Source organism: Gambusia affinis, linkage group LG23, assembly GCF_019740435.1.
Source record: "Gambusia affinis linkage group LG23, SWU_Gaff_1.0, whole genome shotgun sequence".
NCBI classification, from domain to species: Eukaryota; Metazoa; Chordata; class Actinopteri; order Cyprinodontiformes; family Poeciliidae; genus Gambusia; species Gambusia affinis.
In genome coordinates, this window is record NC_057890.1 from 12,345,624 (window position 1) to 12,370,215 (window position 24,592).

General features: G+C 37.8%; 1 protein-coding gene across 4 annotated transcripts in view; it reads left to right on the forward strand.

The window, feature by feature from the left end:
* cacna2d1a (calcium channel, voltage-dependent, alpha 2/delta subunit 1a) overlaps nucleotides 1-24,359 on the forward strand; it is an 84,572-nt gene extending 60,213 nt beyond the window's left edge. For 2 of the 4 annotated variants that reach the window (XM_044108186.1, XM_044108183.1), the window contains 19 exons: nucleotides 841-917; nucleotides 4,447-4,455; nucleotides 5,739-5,747; nucleotides 7,062-7,122; nucleotides 7,218-7,324; nucleotides 9,835-9,919; nucleotides 10,063-10,125; nucleotides 10,622-10,725; nucleotides 10,824-10,895; nucleotides 11,245-11,312; nucleotides 11,398-11,436; nucleotides 11,544-11,615; nucleotides 13,670-13,822; nucleotides 14,826-14,878; nucleotides 16,937-16,992; nucleotides 17,953-18,079; nucleotides 18,351-18,466; nucleotides 19,015-19,097; nucleotides 23,194-24,359. In XM_044108186.1, coding sequence (XP_043964121.1) covers nucleotides 841-917; nucleotides 4,447-4,455; nucleotides 5,739-5,747; nucleotides 7,062-7,122; nucleotides 7,218-7,324; nucleotides 9,835-9,919; nucleotides 10,063-10,125; nucleotides 10,622-10,725; nucleotides 10,824-10,895; nucleotides 11,245-11,312; nucleotides 11,398-11,436; nucleotides 11,544-11,615; nucleotides 13,670-13,822; nucleotides 14,826-14,878; nucleotides 16,937-16,992; nucleotides 17,953-18,079; nucleotides 18,351-18,466; nucleotides 19,015-19,097; nucleotides 23,194-23,316 — 1,477 coding nt within the window. In that variant the 3' untranslated portion in view covers nucleotides 23,317-24,359. The remainder of the gene's footprint in view (nucleotides 1-840; nucleotides 918-4,446; nucleotides 4,456-5,738; nucleotides 5,748-7,061; nucleotides 7,123-7,217; nucleotides 7,325-9,834; nucleotides 9,920-10,062; nucleotides 10,126-10,621; nucleotides 10,726-10,823; nucleotides 10,896-11,244; nucleotides 11,313-11,397; nucleotides 11,437-11,543; nucleotides 11,616-13,669; nucleotides 13,823-14,825; nucleotides 14,879-16,936; nucleotides 16,993-17,952; nucleotides 18,080-18,350; nucleotides 18,467-19,014; nucleotides 19,098-23,193) is intronic. The other 2 variants (XM_044108184.1, XM_044108185.1) reach the window with 2 other exon arrangements.
* Nucleotides 24,360-24,592: the final 233 nt, after the last annotated feature.

Genomic DNA, 24,592 nt, shown 5'->3' on the forward strand with positions numbered 1-24,592 from the left:
TTATATGGACTTTGCTCCACAAGCCGCTCGAGATTGCAGCTATTCCTGTTGCTTCTGCACTATTTTCTGCTATACTTTTTCTTTCCACTCAACTTCCCCATTACATTCTGTAATATATCTGCATAAGAGATACTGTTTTTGAAATGAGTTATTGAAATAATATTTTCATTTATATTCAAATATGCTGATATCTTGCATCATAAGATTCTTTTATTTTAACCTCATTGAAGCTGCAGTCCTATCACTGCAAAGCACTGCGGTCATAGGACTCATGAATGATGTTCATCGTTTCATCACAACAAATCACTAACCACTCTAAAAGCTATCAGAAGGATTGGTGAAAAGCCAGGTCATTCCCCAGTCCTGTTTAGGCTCACTGTAGTCAAAACTTGAAAACATACTCGGGGCCATTTTCCTGCTTCATTTCCTGTTAAATCCACAGTTAATATTTTCTCCATTTCTTAAATCTCTTCAGATATTTCCTCAGCCAATCATGGCTGTTCAGCAAAGGAGTTCTGCTAATTGCGTATTGGCTTAAAAATCTACAAGAACCTATTGTAGGATATTACTCATACAGATCTTAGTTATCAATATTGCATAAGTGTATGTTATGAGAAACATTATCTGAAATTCAGTGAGTTCTGCTGTTTGTTTTGGATTCGGAAAACATGGCTAAAGATGGCGAAATGCTTCTGTGCTTAATGAGAGTTCATGTAAAAACAGGCACATTGCATGCTGTTAGCACTTTAAACAATGCCTTAATTACAAGCTGAGAGAATTGGATAGTTTGCTGAAAATGATTAAAAGTGGTGCTTTTATTTTGTTTTCTTTTTGTCCCAGCCTAGCCCTGGTCCTGCCAAACTACAGCATGCACTACATCCGCGCAACCATAGGCGACACAATTACCCAGGCAAAATGTAAGTTGACTTTTACATCACAGCTAAAACCCTGCCTCTTCTATTATTACACTTATGTTTACAGATGTTAGATAAACAGTACTTGGTGGAAGTAAAGTGCTGTCATGGATTCTGTCCATCAATAAGTGAGCTCTGAAAAACAACATGACTACCCTATACATCTACACCACGCTATAACAGTTGTTACTAGTATTTCTGAAACAAAACATGCCCTAATCTGTGGTGAAGTTGGAAGTTTTTTTTTTTTTTTTTTTTGTTTTTTTTATCTGGAAACATCAGAGCAGGTCTGTCCTGTCCCCTTCTACACATAACGCAGTTCCTACACTGTCTGGAAAAGTATGGAATTTGGCTTGACTATTTTCCAGGGGCCTCATGTCCTAAGAGTCGCTTGGATTCCTTCCTGAAACCTTGTGTACACTAAAGTTCAGAAAACTGCATGCACATAAACAAATCCAGGTGTATAACGTGATACTTTCTCATGCACCTAAGCACAGCTCCTTTGTATATCCTAATCAACAGGATTGGACACAAATGAGGGGATCCTCCTGTAAAAAGCCCCTATTAGTATTTGCAAAAACAATGTTTAGATGTGTGGGGAAAAAAGACCTTAGTACTCCTACATGAGAGAGAGGAGTGTAAAAACTCAGAGAGGACCATTTGTAATAGACTATGTTCAGAATCAGACTTTGTTCAGGTTGTACAAAATGTGGTCCAGGGTCAGGGGCCATTTGAACCTGGGCGGAATTTTCTGTGGGCCTTCAACTGCAACTCAAAAATTTTACATATTTGCCTTTGCACACCCCGTTTTTTAATGCTAATACTTTTTACTTACAAATTGAAATATTTTAAAAATGGAAAATGTAATGTGGTTCAAAATGTATTCAACTTTTTATAATACTTTCCTTTCTTTGGAATTTTATAGTAAGGAGGATCACAAATTTCCAACAAGATAACATCTAGAGAGAGAGTGATCCCATTTCTGTTCTTGTTGCAGAAAAGAGACGGGTTTGTCCCAACTGAGAAAACGTCCTGAAAAGCTTACTAAGCCCGTAACTTCTGGTTTTATGGCACCATCTGATGCACATCTTTGGAACTGATTTTGAGATATTTGAACTAATCCACTAAGTAGAAACCCATCCCGCACCATGCCAGCTTGTAGTCTTTCAACAACATTATTCTAATGTTGTTCATTAGAATAAACAAATGGCACATTGAACAAAGTCACCTGAACACATACAGCTTGTTCTGTGTCTGAAGATGCTTGCTGTTAAAACAGCAGCATTGTGCCTTCGACACTGAGCCAAAGACATGTTCTTTTCACGGCATCCTTTTCAAAAATCCTCAGCCATAATTGTGTAAATTCTAAAAAAAAACATTCTTTTCTGTATCACTTCTATGCCTCTTTAATAGCAACTCATGATTGGTCTTTGACATGTATGATTATTTATAAATCAGCAGTTTCCCAGCATTCCCTGTAGGTGTCCTTCCCTAACAGCCGTGAATGAATGGGATGATAGACATTTCCTCAGTTTTCTCACCTCGTGTGGAAAACTGAAATTTTGTTTTTGCAGCTTTTATCCATAAGGGCTATAAACATGAATTAGAAAATTGAGCAAGAGCAAATGTCTAAATCAACCTAATTGTCTTTTAGTAGATATTCTAGCCTCTGTTGGAACATCTTCTATTTCTTCATTAGTAATGTTTTGCATTTAAACTTTAAAACTGAAAGGGAAAGTTGCATCAGCCATGTATGTCGTAAGTAGTATACAAGTCAGTTCTTTACTAAGGAAGTTGAGGTTAATTAGAAAATAATGATGATGTTATGCTCAGTCTTTTTGACTAAAATAATGTGCATAGTTTTGATTTTTTTATGTGCATTTTCTCTTAAAGGTAAATTTTTCTGTCTGGAGAAGCTTAAAGTATTACTCAATGTTTTGATTTCTTCCTTGTGGTATTTCTGTATTTTTGGATTAAGATGCAACTGGGCCTTGTTGAGCTCTGTTTTTTGTTTTGTTTTTTTTCTATTTTTTTCTTTTTTTGGATCATTAGACTTTGCATCCATAATGATACATTTTAATTTACATGCATTTCACAAACCTTGCAATCTTTCCGGCTGTTCTGGAAAAAATTTGCTTTAGGTGCCCAGTGCGTGTGCAAAAACATTAAAAAAAAATAAAATAGATTCAGTTGGCAGATGCTTTGAGCTCACTTGAAGCTGCTCCCTCTACCGCAAAACATGTCATCATGTTTTGTTTCTGGCAGCTTTATTAAATAAAGTTGCAACCAGGCTGAAAAGCTTGGAAGACCTTTAAAGAACTTCAAACATCTGAGATTCACTTTTGCATTATTAAAGTGCAAACTAGAAAATGAGTATAAAAACAATTTAGCTGTCTATTTTACATCCTCTGAATGGCACCAATTTATGTTTTAACTTGACCGATTTGAGGGGCGTGCTGTGGTGATGCAGGGGGTTTAGCATGCCCCACGTTTGTGGGCCTTACTCGTCGCGGGTTCGACTCCCATTCCCGATGTCCTTTGCCGCATGTCTTCCTCCCTCTCCTCGCCCTCTTTCCTGTCTGCCTACTGTCACAAAAATACGAGCCACAAGCGCTGCAAAAACACTTCAGAGAAAAAAATGGAAAGAAACTCGACCGATTTGTGAAAATTGAGACTTTTCCTCTTTAGGTCAGTCTGTCTTAAAGCAATCAGTATCCAGTTTATGTTAGGCTTTCCAAGTGAATTTCCACAACATTTTATGTTGTGATATTATGTGAATATAAATTTTTTTGGTGAAGAGATGTATTTTGTTGAAAAACAAAATACATCTCTATGCATTAACATATCATCAAAAAGTTGAAAAAAAGTTAGTGGTGATTTAATTTACAAAGTGAAACCTTTTATGTTATATACATTTATAAATTGTTATATTAAGAGGTTTTGTGTCTTTTTTTTTTCTTTTTATGAATCTCCTCTAAACTTTTTACTTCTTCTTCATTGATTCGCACTTCTAAAGTTTGCCCTATACTACTCCATCATTATGCTTGGACACAAAACTAACTTGTTTAAAAAAATTTCACAATGTATTATTATTATGATTATTATATTATTACTATTATTGGTCTTCTGTAAAATTTTTATTTTTCTCAAGAGATGAAATTTGGGCTGCCTGCAAGACATAAACATCCAAATGAAAATAAATGACACCTGAATTTGTAAACAGTTTTTAAATGAGTTTCACTTTTTGAATTAATAAGTAGCTTTTTGAAGATATTTTTAATTCATTTGACATGTAATTATTATTTCACCTGAAGTTAATCCTTTTACCACATGTACTGTAAAGTTGTTGTTTTTTTGTTTTGTTTTTTGTTTCGAACTTCTGCGTACAATATTCTTATTCAATGCGCATTTGAATAAAATATTGTGTAACCCTGTTTTCTTGTCTCTTTCCAATTCCCTCCTTTCTCTTCTCAATCTTTTAACCTCTTGTTCTGAACTCCTAACCCTTCCTGCTGTTATGGAACCTCCGCAGCATTTTTGGGCAAGTATCCCCCTTCTGTACTTTTCCCCACAGCCATCCTTGTCTCGTCTCTCTCTCTCATCACCCACACACGTTAGATGTAAATTTGCAGACTCACATACACCAAAGCATTTTGTTCTCCGTTTGTTTCCCCCGCAATTAACGACAACTTTATCACGATGAATCAAGCAAGATTAATTCACCCAGAGACAGCTCTTTGCATGCAAGGCATCCCACCAGCCTTTTTGCAGACAGTGGGTGTGTGTGTGTCTGTGTGTGTGAGCCCATGTATGTATTAACTCCCCCACCTGCTTTGACTGATCCAATGGCCCTCAGATGTGGTTTTGGCACCGGCCCACTGTAGCAGGAAGAACAGACGAACAGGATGTTTGCATTATTTAAAGGTGAAGCCATAAAGGAGAAGGCCGTGACTGTACCCAGAGTATAAATTGGAGTTTTCTCCAGTTTCTCCTTTTTTGACTCATTTTATGTTTTACAACTTTGGTAAATTACTCTTAATGAAAAGCAGGACTCTTCTTTACACACTAAGCTTGATCTGTTCTGTTTGTCCCTCTGAATGCAGGGTCATCATTTTTCGTATTTGTGGGTGTTCAGTCAAAATCCTCCAGAGCGCATAACGCTTTGAAGCTCATCTGAAACTGAAGCCTGCCTCATATTTTTGTTTTATTCATTTTTTCTTTACAATAAAACTTTATTATCGCAACTCAATTGAACCAGAAGAAATGTCATATCCCAATTCCCTCCTGTTCTGCACCCTTGAATTTCGGACCCTTTGTCACATTGCGAACACTTTTTTGAATCATATAAAAAAAAAATATAAGTGTTGCAAAATATAAATTTAGTTGCACAAAATGCTTAAAAAAATAACAAAAATAAACGTATCTTCTTCCTCCCACCTTATTATTTGATCCTTTGGTTTGGTCTATTACATAAAATCCAAGAAAAGTAAAGTAAATCCTTCACACAAGTTTGGCAACTCCTGAGATTGATCAAATAATCAAAAAGATGTTAATTTGGGTTCTGAAACACATCCTCTGACCGCAGTCTAAGCCTTTCTGTGTGTTCCCCATCAGCACCATCTGCATCCAAAGACCTGAAATCTTCTGCTTGCAATGCAATATTTCTATTCAGGACTCGCTCTGTGAATAAAATATTGTCACCTTTGACCTCTGTGGTTTCACCCTGTCTTTCTCCCCTCCCTTTCTTTTCCTTCTCATCATTTCCTCCCTGGGGGATCCTCGTGTTTGTTCACCTTCTCTTCTCTGGGATTATTTCTACTCCAGGGAAAGATGGCAAGTATCCTTTCTTTTTACTTTCATGTCTGCACTCCCAATCTTTGCCCCGTCGCATTATTTCATCATCATATGTTTATTTTTTAGTTTTTTAATCAATTAAAGTTGCTCAAGTTGTCCACTTATTTGTGCCAATGTTTGTGCTAAAGAAAATCTACTGTTGTTTTTTTCTTAAATCTAATAAGCCTCCCTAACTTCTCATCATTACTGATTTAATCCTAAGCAGATGCGTGTAAAATTATACCCATCATTTTTTAAATGACTGGCACATCATTCTTCTAAACATGATTACAAAGAGGTATTTTCACCATCTCACTAATTTGCACCCCTTTTCATACAAAGGTGTCACAATTGTCTCCCTTACAAACAAAGCATTTTGGACCAATGTAAATACAACTGTTTTTTGGGGGTTTTTTACAGAATGACATTTAAATGAGGAAAAACTGTCAAAAGTTCTGTTAAAATCTTACAAATAATTCAAGTTAACTAGATTTTTTTAAAATCTTAATGCCCGTGTTTATTTGTTTTGGTTTTGATCCCAGCTTGGTTCCACTGATTCTAATAAAACATTACAAATTATGACCCCCTAATCAAACCAAAATAACTTTAAATGGTATTCCTATGGTAAATGGTATTTATGAAAGCCACATCACATTTCTGAGCAGCAGGGAGTGAGCAGAAAATCAGTTTAAATTGGTGGCTGTCAAAGCACTTTCTTGAGTGAAAACATTACACAAAACTTGGAAGTTTGGCTTCATGAAAAGCTGCACAACATTTCTCAAAGTATAAACACACTTTTATTCAAAATGCCAAAAAGCAAACTATTTAGAAAATATCAAAGTAAAGTTTGAGTATGCACAGAAACATGCAGGTTTATCAAAGGCAGAGCACTAAATAAATTTCAATAAAATACAAAATGTTTCTTTAACCATTACAATGGGCTGTTGGTTTCATGACATCTCCATTATTCTAAGTAATGGAGCTTTTTATGAAGTTTTGAAAAACATTACAAAATGTAATTATGTAACTTATTAAAACTTTCAACTTTGGGAAATAAACTGATCTGCAGGCTGGAATAAAATGCCATCGTCCAAGTACCACATTGTGGTAGGAATTGATTAATGGGCAAACTGTCATATGTGTTTTTGTCTAAATGTTAATGGAGTTGCTCTTCAAATATCTCTTTACCAAGAAGGTGTGATTTCTGCTCACTGCCAAAGGATTGTTAAAAATGTATTAAGTTTTTTATTATTCCCAGTGATGTCATCACAACCGCTTTCTACTAACCTAAGTGATATTTATTCACTCATCTAGTTTCTGAGAGCCTGCTTGCAGACAAGTTTGATGAATACGGATATACATTTATTGCACCAAGGTAGGTTTACATGTAATGCATGTAAATCCTACTTTCACTCCCAACATGACTGCTTTGACTAAGTCTACCTATACATTTGATTCTGTTTTCCTCAGGATGTACTGCAAAGACTTGAAGCCGCCTGACAAGGAAACGAACAACACAGAGTACCTGATGGACTTCAACAATTATATTGACACAAAGACTCCAAACAACCCTATGTGTAAGTGGAATCGTACTCTTTTCAGCAATGCTAGTGCCTTGCACGACGAACCCTTTTCACACTTTACTGTTCAACATCAACAAGCATATAGATGGGCCAACAAAATTTAGTGAATGACATCATCGAAACTTCAACCATAGCCCCCGACTGCACGGCCCTCCGCTTTCTTGCCCACATAGCGAGGGACACACTGCCGATGGTGATGTGTCTAACTTTGTTAGAACGGAACCAGACATTTACTGGCTAGAGTGAGAGTGGACCATGGAGAAGGGGCTTTTGTAGACTCTCTTTTTGTTGCAGTCATTGCTACTTGTCCATTGCAGTACATCTCTACCAGCTTTCTGCACCTAGGTAATAAAGTATTTTTTAATCCTCTTTTGTAAAGTTGTTCAAGCTCAATCAGATTGGATGGAGAGACTCTATAAGCAAGCCTTCCCAAAGATTTAGGTATTTGTGGTTGTTGGGGACCGCAATCCCCATGAAAACCTTTGCAACTGTCTATTTTAATAGTTCAAACACCAAATATATGTTTAATCTGCATAAATACACACAGTGGAGACTGTCTTGGCAACATCTGCAGTCTTATCTCTGTTCTTGGGAATCCAGTCAGTCAGTGCCAAGGAAAATGAATGCTGCTCCTGGACTTTGCAAATACCAGCCAGTAGCATGTCAAGTATTATGTGAAGATTTTTGTTGTTTTTTTGTCATCCCACACTTTTGGGATGTAAGCCAAAAAGTTAATAGTTTTATCCTAGCAGAGCACCATCTTCCACATTTGCCGTCTGCCCTACATGGCGGGTGACAAACTCCAAGTGAGACTGGATTTGAATTCACCAATCTATTTGTTCTTACTCTTCTTCAAAGGCCAGATTTGTGAATTGGTCCATTTGAGTTGTGGATGTCTGATGAAATCAAATGCCTGAAATAATTTTCAGATGTTTATGCATCCATTTATTTTTAAACATATTCCATTTTCTGTCATTTCACAGTGATGTGCTATTTTGTGACATTTGTCACATAAAATTGCAATAAATACTCAATATGTTGGTTGTAACAAGATAAAATAGGAGATAGTGTGAACGAAACTTTTGAAATTTGTCTTTGCCACGTTTGCTTTAGCGACGTGAATAAGTCCCTGCCATTGTACTTTAAGCAATAAGCATTTAATGTGAGTTCTCTAAGTGACCATTCTCCCAAATCTGTCATTCCCCACTGAGCTTTGGCCGGATGGTTTGGTGTGCATGACCTAGCAAAGCTTTGTAATGTGGAACCCCCTCCCTTCATGTTACCTATTTGATGCTAACTCCAAAGATTTGACCATCACATGCCTGGCTGCACATGTGTGAGGCACATCGGCTTAGCTGTGACACACACGCACCCACGCTGGCTTTCTCGCTCACACACACACCATCCACCAGTTATATGCCTCCCACACCCCTCCTGTAGCCGCTCGACCTCATCCAATTACTGTGTGTTTGTGAAAAAGAGCAGGACACATGCAGCCCAGAGTGCGAGCAGAGCAATAAAACACAAATCAGGTCCGACGGACCTTCTCCGTGACATCTGACCAACGCATTACCATCCTTACCCTTTCTGGCATACACTTATTGATATGAATTACCCATTTGTTGGCGCATTGAGCAAAGCAAAATGTTCCCTGGACATTTATAAAAGGGCTCTTTTATTGCGTTCCATTGTTTAATTTGATGGTTTGCATTTAAGGACTTACTTCAAACATCTCAACATGATCAATCCAATAAAACTTTTCACCCAGTTGAATTATTACCTCCACTGTTATTAGCTGCTAGTTTAATGGAGTCCACAGAGAACCACAAGGGAGGGAGAGGAGCGCGGCCCATGTGGAGGATTGGCGGCTCAGGAATCGTTACACGCTTTACGCGGTTAAGCCACTGCAGTGGCGAAGAAGTACATTAGGAATTCCTGGGCTGCCTTCAATAAAGAATCCCTAATGAAAACCACTGGATGGTGGGCTCAGAGGGGACCAAAGTGTTACACCAGCTGTTCTGTCTGATGTGTGAGGCGTGCCATAAAGACTGGGGGAGGTGGCGGCGGAGGTGTATCGGCGAACCCTGACGTTTATGGACTGGAGCGGGTCGATGGTGGGTTCAAAGAGCCAGGAACGGCCAAAAAAGGGGCAATCCCTTTTATCGCCTCTTATGTTTGTCATGTGGTCTTGTTGGATGTCTGCAAAAGTATTCTTTACACCTGCACCACTTCACCACCTACACCACAGAATTTTGAATTGCAATGGGGGGGTTCCATATAATTTTGCTCCCTTTTGAGCCTTTTGGGTGTTTTTAGTCCTGAGGTTTAATTATTTTTGGTTGCCTGGAAATTGCAGAAGATGTTTGTGTTGTGTTTAAACTCCCTCTCCTCTTTTTTTTTTCATCCATGTCATTATTTTTTTCAATATCTGTAATTATTCTTCAGTCATTTTGTATTAAATTATAAAATTGTAGGTTTAAGTAATCTACTTTTTTTCCACTAAGGTAATGTGGAGCTTGTAAACCGGCTTCTCCTTGATGCCGGCATCACCTCTGATCTGATCAAGATCTGGAAACAGAATGAGTTGCAGTAAGTAAAGCGGTCGTGTTTGCTGTTTGGCGATACAGATGGTTTGAATATTTCAACATCACCAGTAAATGTCAAGCATGCATAAAACATGTTTCAGGTTTTTGTTACCATGTTCTTATAGCTGCATTTTCCCTGCTTGTCAGGCAGGGTGTTATTGCCAGATTTGTTGCGACTGATGGAGGAATCACTCGCGTCTTCCCCAAAAGGTATATAGGAAATAAGATTCACAAAAAACTTTATTTTTTCCAGTTAACATTTCTGATTGGCAGTAGGTTAATGTAGGACCTGTAGTAAGGCTCAAAAGACAGATTGGCACTGCCATCCAAAATCAGAAAGGCTCTTATTTCCAAAGGATGTAATCTGAATCTTTTGATGTTACTGTAAAGTGTTTATATTTTGATGCTGATTTTTCTGTTCCCACTAATATGTCAGGAAAACTTCCACCTCATCAGCTTTTAAATGTGTTTTTTTATTCACAAAATAGTCATGGGTAAAGCAATTTTCTCTTTTTGCCAAAATTCCTTAAACTGAAGTTTATAAAATTAAAAACATATCGCCTTAAAGAATTCATGAATAACTGAAAGTGTTGCTGTGTACTATGTAATGTGAATTAACCGCAGCGGGATTGCGAGAACGTAAAATGTAAATTATTTTTTTAAAAAGCAGAATTTGGATTTCATCGTGTGCTTGCATGTCCAACAGTGCCGGGCTGGACTGGAAAGAAGAAGCAGAGACCTACGAGTCGAGTTTTTACAAGCGAAGTTTAGACAACGACGTGTACATCTTTACACCAACACACTGCAGCGGTAAACCTGCCAAATATCGGGCACTATATAATCAGGGTTGCTTTCTAAAAAAAATGCTTGTAAAAAAAAAGATAAATTTTCCTGTCTCCTTCGCACAGAAAGTGATAACGATGTCCTCGTGAGCCGAGCAGTAAACCTCGAGATTCACAACGTTACACTCAAGCCAGCTGGTAAGCAGCATTCTAATGTTTAAACGTGATTTTTGTTATTTTTTTTAAGCCTCTTTGCCTACTTACAGCGGCTCCTCTTGTTAGACACCTACATTTGCAACCATCGGACCACAGTTTTATCATCCACAGTCACACTCTTATTTCATAACCGCCACCCCTCATTCATCTGTTTCTCCCTGCTCTCTAACACACATGCACGAACCACATATCAAGTCATCTCATCGCCTGTGATCTTTAGCCAAGTTTAATTTTCAGGTTCAAAGAGTAAAGTTGACACGGAGGACCAGTATGATCTAGGACGTCTGGATTTTATGTTGTTTCTCCTTTTTTTTTTTTTTTTTTTGATCAGTTGTGGGTGTGAAGTTGGACATCTATGCATGGATGGAGAGCTTCATCAACATCACTTACAGGATGAATGTAAGTAGATATTTATCAGCATGAAGCGTTCAAGCATAGCTCAGTGTCGATGTTTGACCCTTTTTCCGTTTCTCTGTGTTTAAAGTGCAAGGATGAAATCTGTGGTTGTAAGAAAGGTGACCCGGTAAGAGTGGCTTTTATTATTATTTATTATTTTATTTTAAATAAATTTTTGGGGGGTGTTTGAGACAACATAGTGGCGCATCTGCATAATCATTTCTGTGATTTCAGTATATAGACTGTGTCATTCTGGATGATGGCGGATTCCTGGTGATGTCTAATCAAGAGGACTATGTTAATCAGGTGGGTCTTTGTATTTTAATTCAGAATTGCTTGACAGTTAACACTGCTAAGAAACAGCGTTAACTCAGACATCTGAATCTTTAATTTTCCAAAAGGTTGCAAGGTACTAAAGCAGCACTAAATTTTGGTCCAGTGATAAGTTTATGAGATGCTTTTGACTAAATCTCTATCCACACTGCAAAAACACAAAATCTTATCAAGTATTTTCGATCTAGTTCTTGTGCAAATGTCCATTTCACTTACGACATTAAAAAAAAAATCTCATAAGTGGAATAATCTGTCTGTGAACTAATACTTTTGTGTCAGTTTTAAGGATTTATTGGCCTAAATCGATCTCCTGTTTCTTGCTGAAAAGTTATTTGCCATTTAGTTTTGTTTTATTTCAAGTGTGCCAAGATTTTTGTACTAGAAACTGCACCAAAAATACTTTGTAAGATTTTGTGTTTGTGCAGCGTAAATATCACTATTACTACATTATTAGATAGATCAATTATTTGTAGGCCATTTAAAATAGACACAAATAAGTTAATCAAGGATATTCGGGTCCACATCAGGTTATAAATTAATTTTTATTTTGGTAAATTTTTCTATCAAAAATCAAACAAACGCAAGCACAGAAAACATATAGGCAACACCCCTGTTCTCTTGTGCTAAACACTAACAGTGGACCGCTGATGTCATTTATGAAATTATTTTTTTTTTTCTTCATGCAGCTTTGACTCTGTCCTAATCAGGGCTGGGTGTCCGTTGGATAAATCAGCTGTCCTCTGATGTTTGGCAGCTGAACTAAAAAGCCAGCAGCTTTGTTTGTAGAGGCCTTTGCGCGCTCAATCATATTTCCTTGAGGAGCAAAACGTCTTTCCCTCTTTATGACTTTCTCTCCCCAGCTCATTCCTTTTCATACTCCTAAGTACCTACTGGGAGTCTGCAGCCGGCGAGGCTGAGATCGTTAATTCATTATTTTCTCTTGCTGCGTTGAGAAAGAGTAGAAGGCTCTCGTTACCTTATGGATTGGAAGATTTATACATCGTTTGGCTAGAAACTGGAAAGCTTGTGTGGAGGGGCCGCTTGTTAACAGTGACCCTACAAAGTGGAAGGAAAAGGATAGTTTGCATTTCCTAAAGTGCTCACACATGCATTTAAGCACATGTGCAACAAGATACTTACTGTATGTGAGAGCTCCCACCTGGATACATGAGTACTTAAACACTTTCGAACATGCGGTCATGTCACACCTCTGAGATTACAGCTGCTTGATGGACTGTTTTCACTATATTGTAATGAAGTCTGTCATCCTGGTTTTAGTGTCTGTGAAATCCCTGTTCAACCATCCCTTTTGCCTTTGGGCCTGTATATACATTGTATTAAGGAAATTGCTGTATTCCTTTAACATTTACTTAGAACTGCAAACCTCCAAAAAATTTTTGAACTGGAATTGTACATCATAAGACAAAGTGGTGCTGAGTTTCAAAGTAGAAAGAAACATATTAATACTTCTTTCGACAACAACCTTACCTTCGAACATTTCTCATATTTTTCATCCTAAAATGGAAAGAGGATGACAAACCTACAAAAATTTTTAAACAACTGAACTGACAGGCAGGGTAAATTCAGTGGTGATCAAGGAAGTAGCCAAGAGCCTGAAGGTAACTCTGCAGAATGTCTCCATTCTGCACTCTACAATCTGGAGTTCTTATTTGCAAAAAACCTTCCGTAAAAGAAAGTAAACTGTGAAGAAGTTCATAGATCATGAAGTCTCAGTCTCAGTAAAGTCAGGTCTTTCTACAAGGTGTTCTTTATAGGTGTTTGTCTCATTCCAAAACAATTTAATTGGCCTTTGTTTCTGAAATTGTTTTCCCCTATAAGTTTTGAGGTCACGCAGTCACACACCGGGAGACTTTGCCTTTGGGCCTGAGGCAAATTTTCAGTCTCCCACTCTGTTTTTGTTTGGAATCAAATTTCTTTTTAAAAACACCGTGCCATGAACCCTGCACTCTCCATCGAGAGTGAAGCGAATACTGAAGGGAACGCTTTCTCCCTATTCCCAACTTTAGATTGGCTGTTTCTTTGGTGTCATCGACCCTGACCTCATGAGAACTCTGGTCAACTCGTCGCTGTTCACCGCCAAGAGCACCTATGACTACCAGTCTCTCTGTGAGCCCAAGAGAGAGAGCAAAGCGGCTGCAGGCCTGCGATCCATTTATGTGGTGAGTTACACAAGCCAGAGACCGTCCACGCAAAACACCCAGGGCCTTGTTCACACCTTTCCATATTCATACATGTTCTTTTTACTAATTTGCGTGCATGAGCAGAGAGATGAATGCAAGTGTAGCGATTTGAACTTATATTTGCCCGTTCACACACAAAGGTCATCAGTCGCCAGGGAGCCATAAATCTGAATATAGCAAATGAGGGGGTGGGAGAGCAGAGAGGCATGGTGAAAAGTGTTTGAGTGGGGCTTGCTGTAACAGTAACAAGATTAGGTGGTCTAATGTGTTTGAGTAACACATGGAGAAATGCAGAAACAGGTACTGCTTTACATCACTTCCAGAACGCACAAATTGGAGTGAAACGGCGCAGATTGCATGCAGAGATCACAGCGACGGGCGAGTTTCTCTGGGTGCTTCAAGGTTTAGACAAAAGCTTCCCAGGAAAGAAAAAAAAAGAAAAGAAAAAGTGTTTACCGTCCTCATCAATGGACAGATGGAAATGTGTAATTTCCCGACCTGACTTAGAATGTGTACAAAACACTGGATTGATCAGGATAGGATGAAAGGCATACTCAGCGATCAAAGGCCCCATCAGCGGCGGGTGATGCCTCTAACACGGTCGGTTTAAAAACTCCTTGATGACTCAACCTGCCATCAACTGGAGTGCAGGAATACGGCGGCGACTCTCCAAAACAAGGCCCTCGCATGCTAACCCTAATCAAAGCAGCATGTTGGCTCTTTCCCTCGACCCATTGGCTACTTTGTTTTCTTGCCGGTGCTTTGTTTGCATATTTACTCTGAGCATCTGCTCAGGAGAACTGCGTTCTAATTTCCTCAGAGAAAAGAAGAAAATAAAACTCCTTGGCAGGGCCTGTTGGTATTTGTGCCTTGTAAATCTGAGCAGCCACTGTGAGAATAAACAGGATGTGCCTAGGATGATCTGTCAAACTCTTCATTCACTGTCTGTTTTTTGATATTTGTTTTCCCGTGCCTCTTCTAGCCCACAATAGCAGATATATTGAATTTGGGATGGTGGGCGACAGCTGCAGCCTGGTGAGTCACTTTTAGTTTATTTTTCCCTAATATGGATACAATTAGATTCATTCCCCTCCCATTTTTTCGTACAAATTCAAACATCTTAAAGCCAACATTGTAAATCCTTCAGTCCAATTCGTAATGAAAAGCAGCCAAGGATTTGTTCCTCCAAATGCACATACAGTATAGCATCTGTTTCATAGATAAATTGTTCCCAAGATGGTTAACATTCCACAAAATCTTCCATTGATTTATGCTCCGTCCCACTGTCTTGATGTCATCACCAGCTTGTATTACAATATGTCCTGTAAAGCTGAATTTGAAGGCCACAGACAGTGTGGCTATATTCACGGCCAAAACCTCACGTTCATGTTTTTAATTGGAAAAAGATGCAATTGAGCCTTTGAGTCACTTTGTTGCTGGTTTGCAGTTTGGTGTGGACGACTTTTATTTGAGTACAAAATTTAGTTTGAAATTTCCAGCTAAATCGCAATAAATAACCAAATCAAAAAGTTTAATTTCATGAAGTGGAACTTGTATATAGAATGAAATTGTTCTATTGTCTTTAGCAGTTAATTTTAATATCTATGGGCTCTCCAGCCAATAAAAGCCCCACATTCAGTTTCTCAAGAAATGTATTTTTATATATAACTAACAGAGTAAAAATACCAAGACGAGTAGAATTTCTGCAGAGTGCAACTCGAAGTGCTTTGCAGAAAAGTAACAAAACTTAACTATATTAAAGCAGTGCATTAAAAGCATAGCTGTAAGACTAAAGCAGTACATGAAAGAAAAATAAAATGCACATCATGAACAAATAACTAGTTCAGTAAGAATAAACTGCTGAAAAATGTTTTTAGTCCTGATTTAAAGAAGCCATCAGTTTCTTCTCATTTCATGTTTTCAGGGAATTTATCCTATAGCTCAGAACCATGGAAACTAAATGCTGCCTCACCTGGTTTGTATTTGGCCCTGGGAACACAAAACAGGTCTCTGATAACCTGAGGGGGGTCCATATGGCTCATTCTTCACCATCAATTGAAATGTATTGAGGCCTGCATTCAGAGCCTTACAAACCAACTTTATTATTTTACAAATAGTTGGTGCAGTGATTTAGGGGCTAGAAATCAGATTTTTTTTTTCCCCTGGTGGGGCCAGGACTCTTGGAGCAGCAATTAGAATAAGCTACAACTACCGAATTATTATTTTATTTTTATTATTTTAGCAATTGTTTTTTCAATGAGCTGTATGGACACTATTCCTAAAATATATGCTTTTTTCTGTGTCCTGTTTTGACAGGAAGCCCATAATTCTGGGGATACTTTTAAATTGGTGACAGGTGGAGATGATAATTAAATTTCTGTGGATGTCAAAATTTCGGCCTGACTCTTTAGCTGCAGTCATTTGATTTTTTGAGGGGGGTTTTTTTTGCATGTTTTAGAGATTTGGTCGCATCTTTGGGGCTCATTTGTTCCGTAGTTTGGGACCAAAATGACTATTGTTTTTGATGTATTGAGGAGGGAGATGTAATTCTGACTGATCAACTCATTGATATCATGGACCTGTTCTCTCATTGACTATAAGAGACTGTGTTAATGTAGTGACTCAATGTTAGCTGATGTTAGCTGTTTCATCAGCTAACATTTTAGCTGATGAAACACATTTTTAAAAAAATATTCTATCATTGGGTATCTTGGAAAAACAGAAATATCGATAAAGCAATGGGCAGGTTCCACAAGGCCCAAGAGTAAAGCCTTATGGAACTTCTCATGTAATTTTTTATTTTTATTTATTTTGCTCAGATTTAGGACTGCCTTTGCACATTGTGACCATAGCAGGATACTGTTTTTATTTTTCAGCAGGAGAATGGGGGTTTATTAGTTATTTGCCATAATAAATCAAAATTAACAGAAATATATACTTGTACCAAATTTATTTTTGAGTTTCACCACTTGAACTAAATGACTGAAATAAGCTGTAATTTGTATTCTAAATGTTTGAGATGCACCTTTGAATTGGTTGAGATATTTTGACTGCTTAATATTCTATGTCTTATGAACTTGTCTTTGGATTTAGGTCAATTGTGCAACAGTTGCTGATCAGCATCACTTTCCCAAATGTTCTGGATGCAGGTGAGTGTGTTTGATTAAATGTTTAAGATGCTTTTCTAACTTTAAATTTGGGCTTTTGGTTCTTTGAAAAGGGCTTTGAAGCTTTAAGTTAGACTATGGCTCAGAACTCACCCGTCAGATGTAACCGGTTTGTAAAAGGGTCAAATATTGCTTTTGGGCAAAAGAACTAACTGGCCTTAAACTTTTTATGTTATTGAAAATAAACTTTGTAAACTCAACTCAGACCCATCCTCCTCTTGGGATAGATTCAGTTGGTGCACACAGATACATGAGGTGTCGGGTTTTGTGCGGATGAAAATGAAGTATCAGAAATGACAGATCACAAACGACTTCAGAACAAAGCCTCAAGATCAGGCTTGTCTGTTTTGTGATGAAGATGTTCCCTTGTTGGATTAATTCTCTTTCCTGCCATATGGATCCAGTTTTGTTTTAATAAAACACAGTTTTGAAGTAGGTTTGCTGTTGCCACTTGAAATTTGTGTCACGACTGTACATTACAAGCAGAAATTTTCAGGAAGCATGTGTTCTTTATTGTGTTTTATTTTTTGTAAACATGTGCTTGTTGGCTGTTGCAAACATCATTTTGGTTTCAGAAAAACGTAGCGTATTTATCTATGGAAAATAACATCTTAGCTACAGGAATCAGAATTTGCATAGGAACGGTATAACATGGACTTCTTTACATGCTTAATAAATATACTCGAGTTCAAGAGTTGGATTTTTATAAATTTACTGGGAGGTTCTCACTGCAATAAAAATGTATTTAAAAGCTTTTGACACATCAAATCTGTAACATTGCAGCCATATTTGTTTCTTCTTTGCTCCTTCACTCGTGCAGACCCGCCTATCGTCTGCTGGTTGAAAATGTAGCTGCACATAGGTGTTGTTATCTAAGCTGATTATATTGTTGTAATTTTTAGTGATAAAGTTAATTTCTACATGCTCTAAATCACCCGACAGCTGAAACGGACGATCAAGTGTCGGATGCAATGTCTAAGGAGGTGTGCATCACAGAGCAAACGCAGTACTTCTTTGAGAACAATGAGTCATCATTTGGAGGCTTATTTGAGTGTGCAAACTCCACCAGGTAAAGTGTGTCACACAACATATCTTAGATTTGATTTTTCCAAAATGATGTTTTGAGTTGCAATCAATTCTAGTAGTGTTAGTTCCGCATGCAGGAAAAAAAAAAGCAAGGTGCCATTCCTGCATCTTCCTCTGTATTCATTTTGGGTTAAATATTCTACTTCCCACATCTCCTGTAAGGATGGCTTAGTGAGACTGTGTCTTTCCTCGACTCAGGCTCTTAAGTTGAAAAAGTGCTCTCATCTCTCTTCTGTGTGTTTTTTCTTTTCTAGGCAATACCTAGCTGAAAAGGTGCCAAATACAAACCTGGTCTTAATCATTAGTGACAGACAACAAGGCAACAGCCAGTCATGTGGATTGGGGCCTTTAATACAGGATGAAAAGCAGTGTATCCTTTTTTTAAAAAAAACTTTATACAGCAGAGTATGTGTGCATTTAATTCAGTGGACAGGTGTTTAAGAAAAGCTTGTGCAAAGAAGGTTGTGTTTGGATGCAGTCATGAATTGGCAGATTCAGCAACCGTAATAAGAGCAATAATTTCCCTTCCACAACTGACTTTTCCAAATTAACACAAACTTCCTATTGGCCTGCTGAGTGTCTTTGTCTGTATAGCACATGGCCAAGAGATCAGTCTGCCAAGTAGCTTACAAACAAATTTGAGATGATCTTTCAAACACTCAAGCCTGCATTCAATTATGGAAGGAGCTTCTTGGAAAACCCAATAGGGTTGAAAATGCCTGCCACGTCATGGAGATATTGAGCAACGTGCTCAAAATCCACGTTTTAAATATTTAATGTTCTTTCAGGTCATTTGGATTGTAGCTATGTCTACTGCAATCAGAGCTTTCCATATGAAGAGAATGGATTTTTTTGTTTGTTTGTTTTTTTTGCTGAATCACTCTTTAGTTGTTGTGGTTTCTTATCTGACTCTATTAGCTGCTGGGCCGAATCCTTGTGAAATGGCTCTCAGTCCTCGCTACAGGAAAGGCCCAATAGTTTGCTTTGATAAAACTGAGCACGTAAGTTATTTTTCTTTTCTTTTTCTTGAGATCACTGACAAATGTTTTTGTCTTCAAAAGTATTAATTTTCTGTACATTTTTCCTCGACACACACACAATTTCCAGAAGGAAGGTTCGTAAGAAGGACAATCTTTAGAAGACTGAAACGGCATACAGTGATTGTTTTTGTTTTTCTTCTTTTATTGAAGTTTTTCCTTCCTTTAATGGCACACATTTCAAAATAGCTTAAACAGCGGTGTTCTGTAAACGGTGGGTTTATAGCTGTCAGATGCTGCAGGAAATAGGACATTTGAGGGCAGTTAAGGTTAAATCAAGACCTATGGTAAGTTTGCGAGCTGTTGAAAGACACTAGAACTTGCCACAGAGCTGAGTGGAAGTGCAGGTCCAGGTGATAACTCCCGGTGAGTAGTTCTGCAGTTTCCCAGTTTCAAATTGCATTTTGTAATTTCATCCACAGCTGATTCATAGATGTTAGAAACTTTAATTTAACATCTGAAACATTTGGAAATGGAAATAGAAAGGATACACATTACAGTTCTTGCACATATTCAATATAGTGTGAAGAGGTTAGGAATTTGAAGAATCTCCTACCTCTGGATAAATATGGAAAAAGACAAAAGTTTAGAACAATATTTGTATTTTCAGACTTTTCCTTAATAATTATCTAAATACTTACATCCAGTATGACTGTTCATCTGTCCGTCTATCAATCTCTCCATCCATACTGTAATGCATACATCAACTTTGTTCATCTAGTTTGTCCTCAATCTATTCAAGTTATCAGGATTGATTATATAAGTTAAACAAACATACAAAAATCAAGTTTGTTCCTCTGTTCATCCTACCATTATGAATCTGTTGGTTGCTCCATCCATCCATCCACCCTCCACTTTTATTTCAGGCATTTTTATAGACAGGTTGCTTATTTAAAGGCTTGCCATTGTAGAAATATGTCACATAGGAAAAAAATGTCTTCTTCCTCTTTACTTTCATGCTTAAAATGAGTAAAAATCAACTCAGTAAAATATTTTTAGCTCACTAAAAAAAATTACGTCTTGAGCAGCTTTGGTTTAAAATTGACTAAAGTGTCTTTTTTTATTTTTAAGCCTGTAAAAGTGTGTAATCTTGACATGAAAATGTGTAGGAACCCTAATATAGCCAAAATGAAAAAAAAATACTTTAACCTTTTCCACTTTCCACCTCCCAAAAATGAAAGGTATAGTAACAAATTATTAGAGAGAATGAAGCCAATTCCAGAATAATGTTTAAGTTTATTGGAAAAGAGGAAATTCCCCTCGTTACTTTTGGCTGAGTTTGTCATGGAAGAATCCTACCCATGGCAGCAATCCATCACTATCTTTACCTGATGCACGTCACACTTTCTTGTTTCCCTAAAGAGAGGTCCGTGTGAAGGTTTTCCATGCAGAGATAAACAGTCAGATGTTCTAAGAATTAATGAATATCCAGGCCAAACAAATATTTTTCTGAGCTGCACAGAATCTTTGCGTGTGAAACCTCAAGGCTGGAGCGCGCCGTTTATTTTGATTCTATAGTCCTTTTTCCAGTGTCAGTTTGACATTCTCACAAATGATCTTCTATGCCTGCTTTGTCTCTCTCACTCACACAAATGCAAACACTCACCCACACACTAACTCTTATTGCCTCTTAATTGAACGCATCTGACTTTTTTTTTTTTTTTTTTTTGATATGCTTCTTTCACTCTGGAGTTTTCTGCTTATGTTTGATTTCTAACTTTGACCTTTTGCTGCATGATTCATGTTCTCTGCTTTCTCTCTGTCCTGCTTTGTGATTGTCTGTTGATGGTTAGGATGAGGCCATGTGCCAAAGGAGCGCTGGCTCCCCATTGGCTTCCTCTCTGCTCATGTTACTGCTGCCACTGTTCATGTGCTGTCTCGGGTCAGTCGCGTAAAGCAAGTTCTCCGTCTCTCATGAACGTCCCGTTACTTTCTGACACTGAATCTAACCGTTTTTGGCTTTCATGTCTTGTACTCTTGTTTCTAGTCCTCAGTTTGTTTTCCTACCCTTATCTCCTCTCCTGCTTTTTTCAAATATCTACTCTGTTCCACGACTTCATGCCTTTTTCCGTTGTTTTCCCACACTTGTCCTCATCGGCTGTCACTCGCTCATATTATACTACTGTCTGACTTCACCTCCCAGTCTCTGTCTGTCTCTCCTCAATATATTCCCCATCTCACCTGACTTTGAACTGCGAACCATGCTCTTTGTATCTTTCCTCATCTATCATTATCTGTCTCGAGCTACAGAGACTCCTGTGCCTCTAGTGACTCTTGACGTACCCAGACACCAGCAAAAACAGATCACTCACCTCTCATTTGCATCCACATATTTATGCGTCTCTCAATGTTTATCAACTTGGTTTCCATTTGCTAAAAAGCTTTGAAATTTGCTTTCACCGTGGTATGCATACAGACGAAGTTTGGTTGTAGTGGTTTGAAAAAAACACTTGCACGCCTTTGATAGAGCTCAAAGGTATTACATACAGTTTTTCACATTTTCATATTCAGTTTCAACAGTTTTTTTTATGTATTACTTGTCTTCCTCAATGATCTGTCTTTAATTAGAATTAGAAAACTGCTACTTCTCTATAGACAGAAAGCTTGTCAGTAGGGAACATAAGGAGGTTCAGTCTCAAGTTCAATATTTATTTTCAACCTTATGGTACCAATGGTACATAAGCTAGCATTTATTTAGCATATTTGCTCACACAGTAAAAATAGTGAACTACTGTCCTAACTCACAAATCCCCTTCACCATGAACATTTATATTGTTAAAAGCTACCAAAAAAAACTATAAAAACCAATGAGAACAATGTTGGAAGCTGTTGTAAAGGAGACTTCTGCAAACATTTAGCCTTTGGGGGAAACAGTAACTCTTTCCCAGGTAGGTGTCATTACATAAGTAATGTCATTGATAGAAGTTGTGATTTCTATGGCTCAGGGGTAACTGTAGGACGTCACACTCATTCATGATTTGTGTTACTCCACCAAAGTCCTGGTTTGTTCACATCAACGTTCTGCAACTCCAGTCCTCGAGGGCTGGTGTCCTGTGACTTTTGGATCCATTCCTGCCCTAACACACCTGAATCAAAAGTTTGAATTACCGCCTGGGTATCTCAGCAAGTTTCACAAAGTCTTTGGCACAAAACATTCATTTATGTTAATGACAGATAGAGGACCCAAACGTTGCAGAATACCGGCTGTCAACAGGAATTGCAGACCCCTGGTCTACATCCATAACAGCTCCTCAGTCCTACTGTCCTGCGACTTTTCTTTTTGTTTTCTTCTGCTGCATCACATGTGAAAACATTTTAAATAACCTAACGACTTATTGAGTGATGTTCAGCAAAGTGAGCTCTTAAGAACATGGATGATTCCCCGTAGATGAAGCATCTTCTGTACTCAAAACTCTACTGTCATGACAAGAACACTTTTTTGTTTTTCTTTAACTTTGTGCCTTGACTTATTTAAAATTTAGATGGCTTCAGGTCCTCTTGAATTAAATTATGGCATGATGACTAAATACATCTTTAGAAATAATTTTACCCATGCTCAGAGACTAGTCTAATTTGTACAGCTAACATATATCATTAGATAGACTTTAGAAGTTTTCTTTTAACTTCTAAAGTTAATGTAAAATCTTTACCCAATTTTGTTTTTGGTAATGATTTGGTATTTGACTAAAAGGATGTAACTGAGCTCCACTTAAATTTGTTGACTGTTATCATAGCTTACTCTTTAAACAACATGTACAACTGAGGAACTACAGCCTATGATTGTTACATTGGAACAATGGAAATTTTTCATTTGTTTTCAAAGTTCTGACTTGAAGTTGTTGAAACAACTATATGATGGTTCTCCAGATTCATTAGATATTTAGTTTAGCTTTACAACTGCAAATTTAATATTGGAGCTTGAGTACAACCACTCCAACTTATCGTTACTATTCTTTCATCAGACAGCAATAGCTTGAAAGTGTGATTCAACACAGCAAGTTTAAACATTTCCAAGTTATTTTACAACTTTAAGTATTTATTTTTTTCTTTGTCCTTCCAGGAGGAGGACCCAGACTGTGGCGGGGTGTCCGGCCTGACCCCCTCACTTTGGCTGATGGTGGTCATTCAGGTGGTATTGCTCTGGGCTGTGACTGATTCCAGGCACTATGCCATCCCATCATGACCTGAGATAAACATGATCTAGCCCTTTACGTTCACTCCCTCCAGATCAACAACATGGCTACCAGCATCCTGAGCTGCCACCCAAAGCAAACAGCTGCTCGGAACAAAAAAATAATTAATTAAAATAATAAATTAATTAAAAGAAGAAGAAGAGACTGAATTTCTTTTGTTTTCAGAGTGTTCTCAAAGTGTCTTCATTTGGGTGATGTGGATGAAAACATTTAACGGAGGACAAAGGGTAAAGCGATTGGACTTCAACTGTGACTCTTGTTTCTTCAGCTGAGAAATGAAGAGATTCATCGTGATCACCAACTTTCCAACAAAATCTGTGTCTCTGAAAGAGATCGTTTTAAGCATTGGTACAGTGCCATAACTGTTGGCATACGTCATGAGTGTAGTGGCTTGACTATTAAAGTTGAGTCATTTTTCCACCACTACCAGGAAGAATATCACTCTTAGCCAGAAAAAAGATAAGAAATGACTTGCAGTGCTTTTTTTTCTGATTTTCAACTTTCTAAGGTAGAAGCGAAGTCATAATTTTTTTTTTTTTAATGTCCTAGAGATACTTTAAGAGAATACCACATTTTCACGATGTTTCTTACAGTTTGATGTTCTTTTGCTGGCGTAACCCTTCTCCCAAGCAGAAACTATATCCTTAGCTGCGTTTATTCACAGAAGCCAAATCTTCTATTGCCACAGAGCGCTTGTTTATGGGTGTTGAGTTTTAACATTCGAGTTAGTTTTTGAAATTAGCTCTGGAGTTATGTGTTTGAATTTTCTGCCTCGATTTTTGTTTTGTTGGATTGTTCCAGGGTATTCTTTGTTGCCATAGCGCACATTAACCAATCAGGAGACGTGCTGCTTGTGTCCTCTGTGGCTCAGTGGACAAAATGTCTAGTGCCATGTGGACTGTGAGACTCAGACAAACCCTCTGTAGACTGTAGCTGCTAAATGGAGTGTACTGTTGAATATATCGACTTATTTATTGGTTATTTGAGCGAAGTGTCTATACAGGGTTCATGCATTAAAGAATCTGAATGAGGAGTAAGCAACATTTTCTGTGGTCATATGGGGTACATTTATATTTTTTGCTGTCGCTGTATAATTTTACTGTCTGCATTGAAATTCAAGTGCATGTTGGTCTCCAATTATTTCATAGCCCTGTTTCCAAAACTGATCCCTCCCTGGAAATTCATTGGAGGACAGAAAAAAAGAAGTCTTAGATCATTTTGGGGTCTTTTTTTAATGTTTAAAAGTTGCAAATGTTTCTCAGCGGT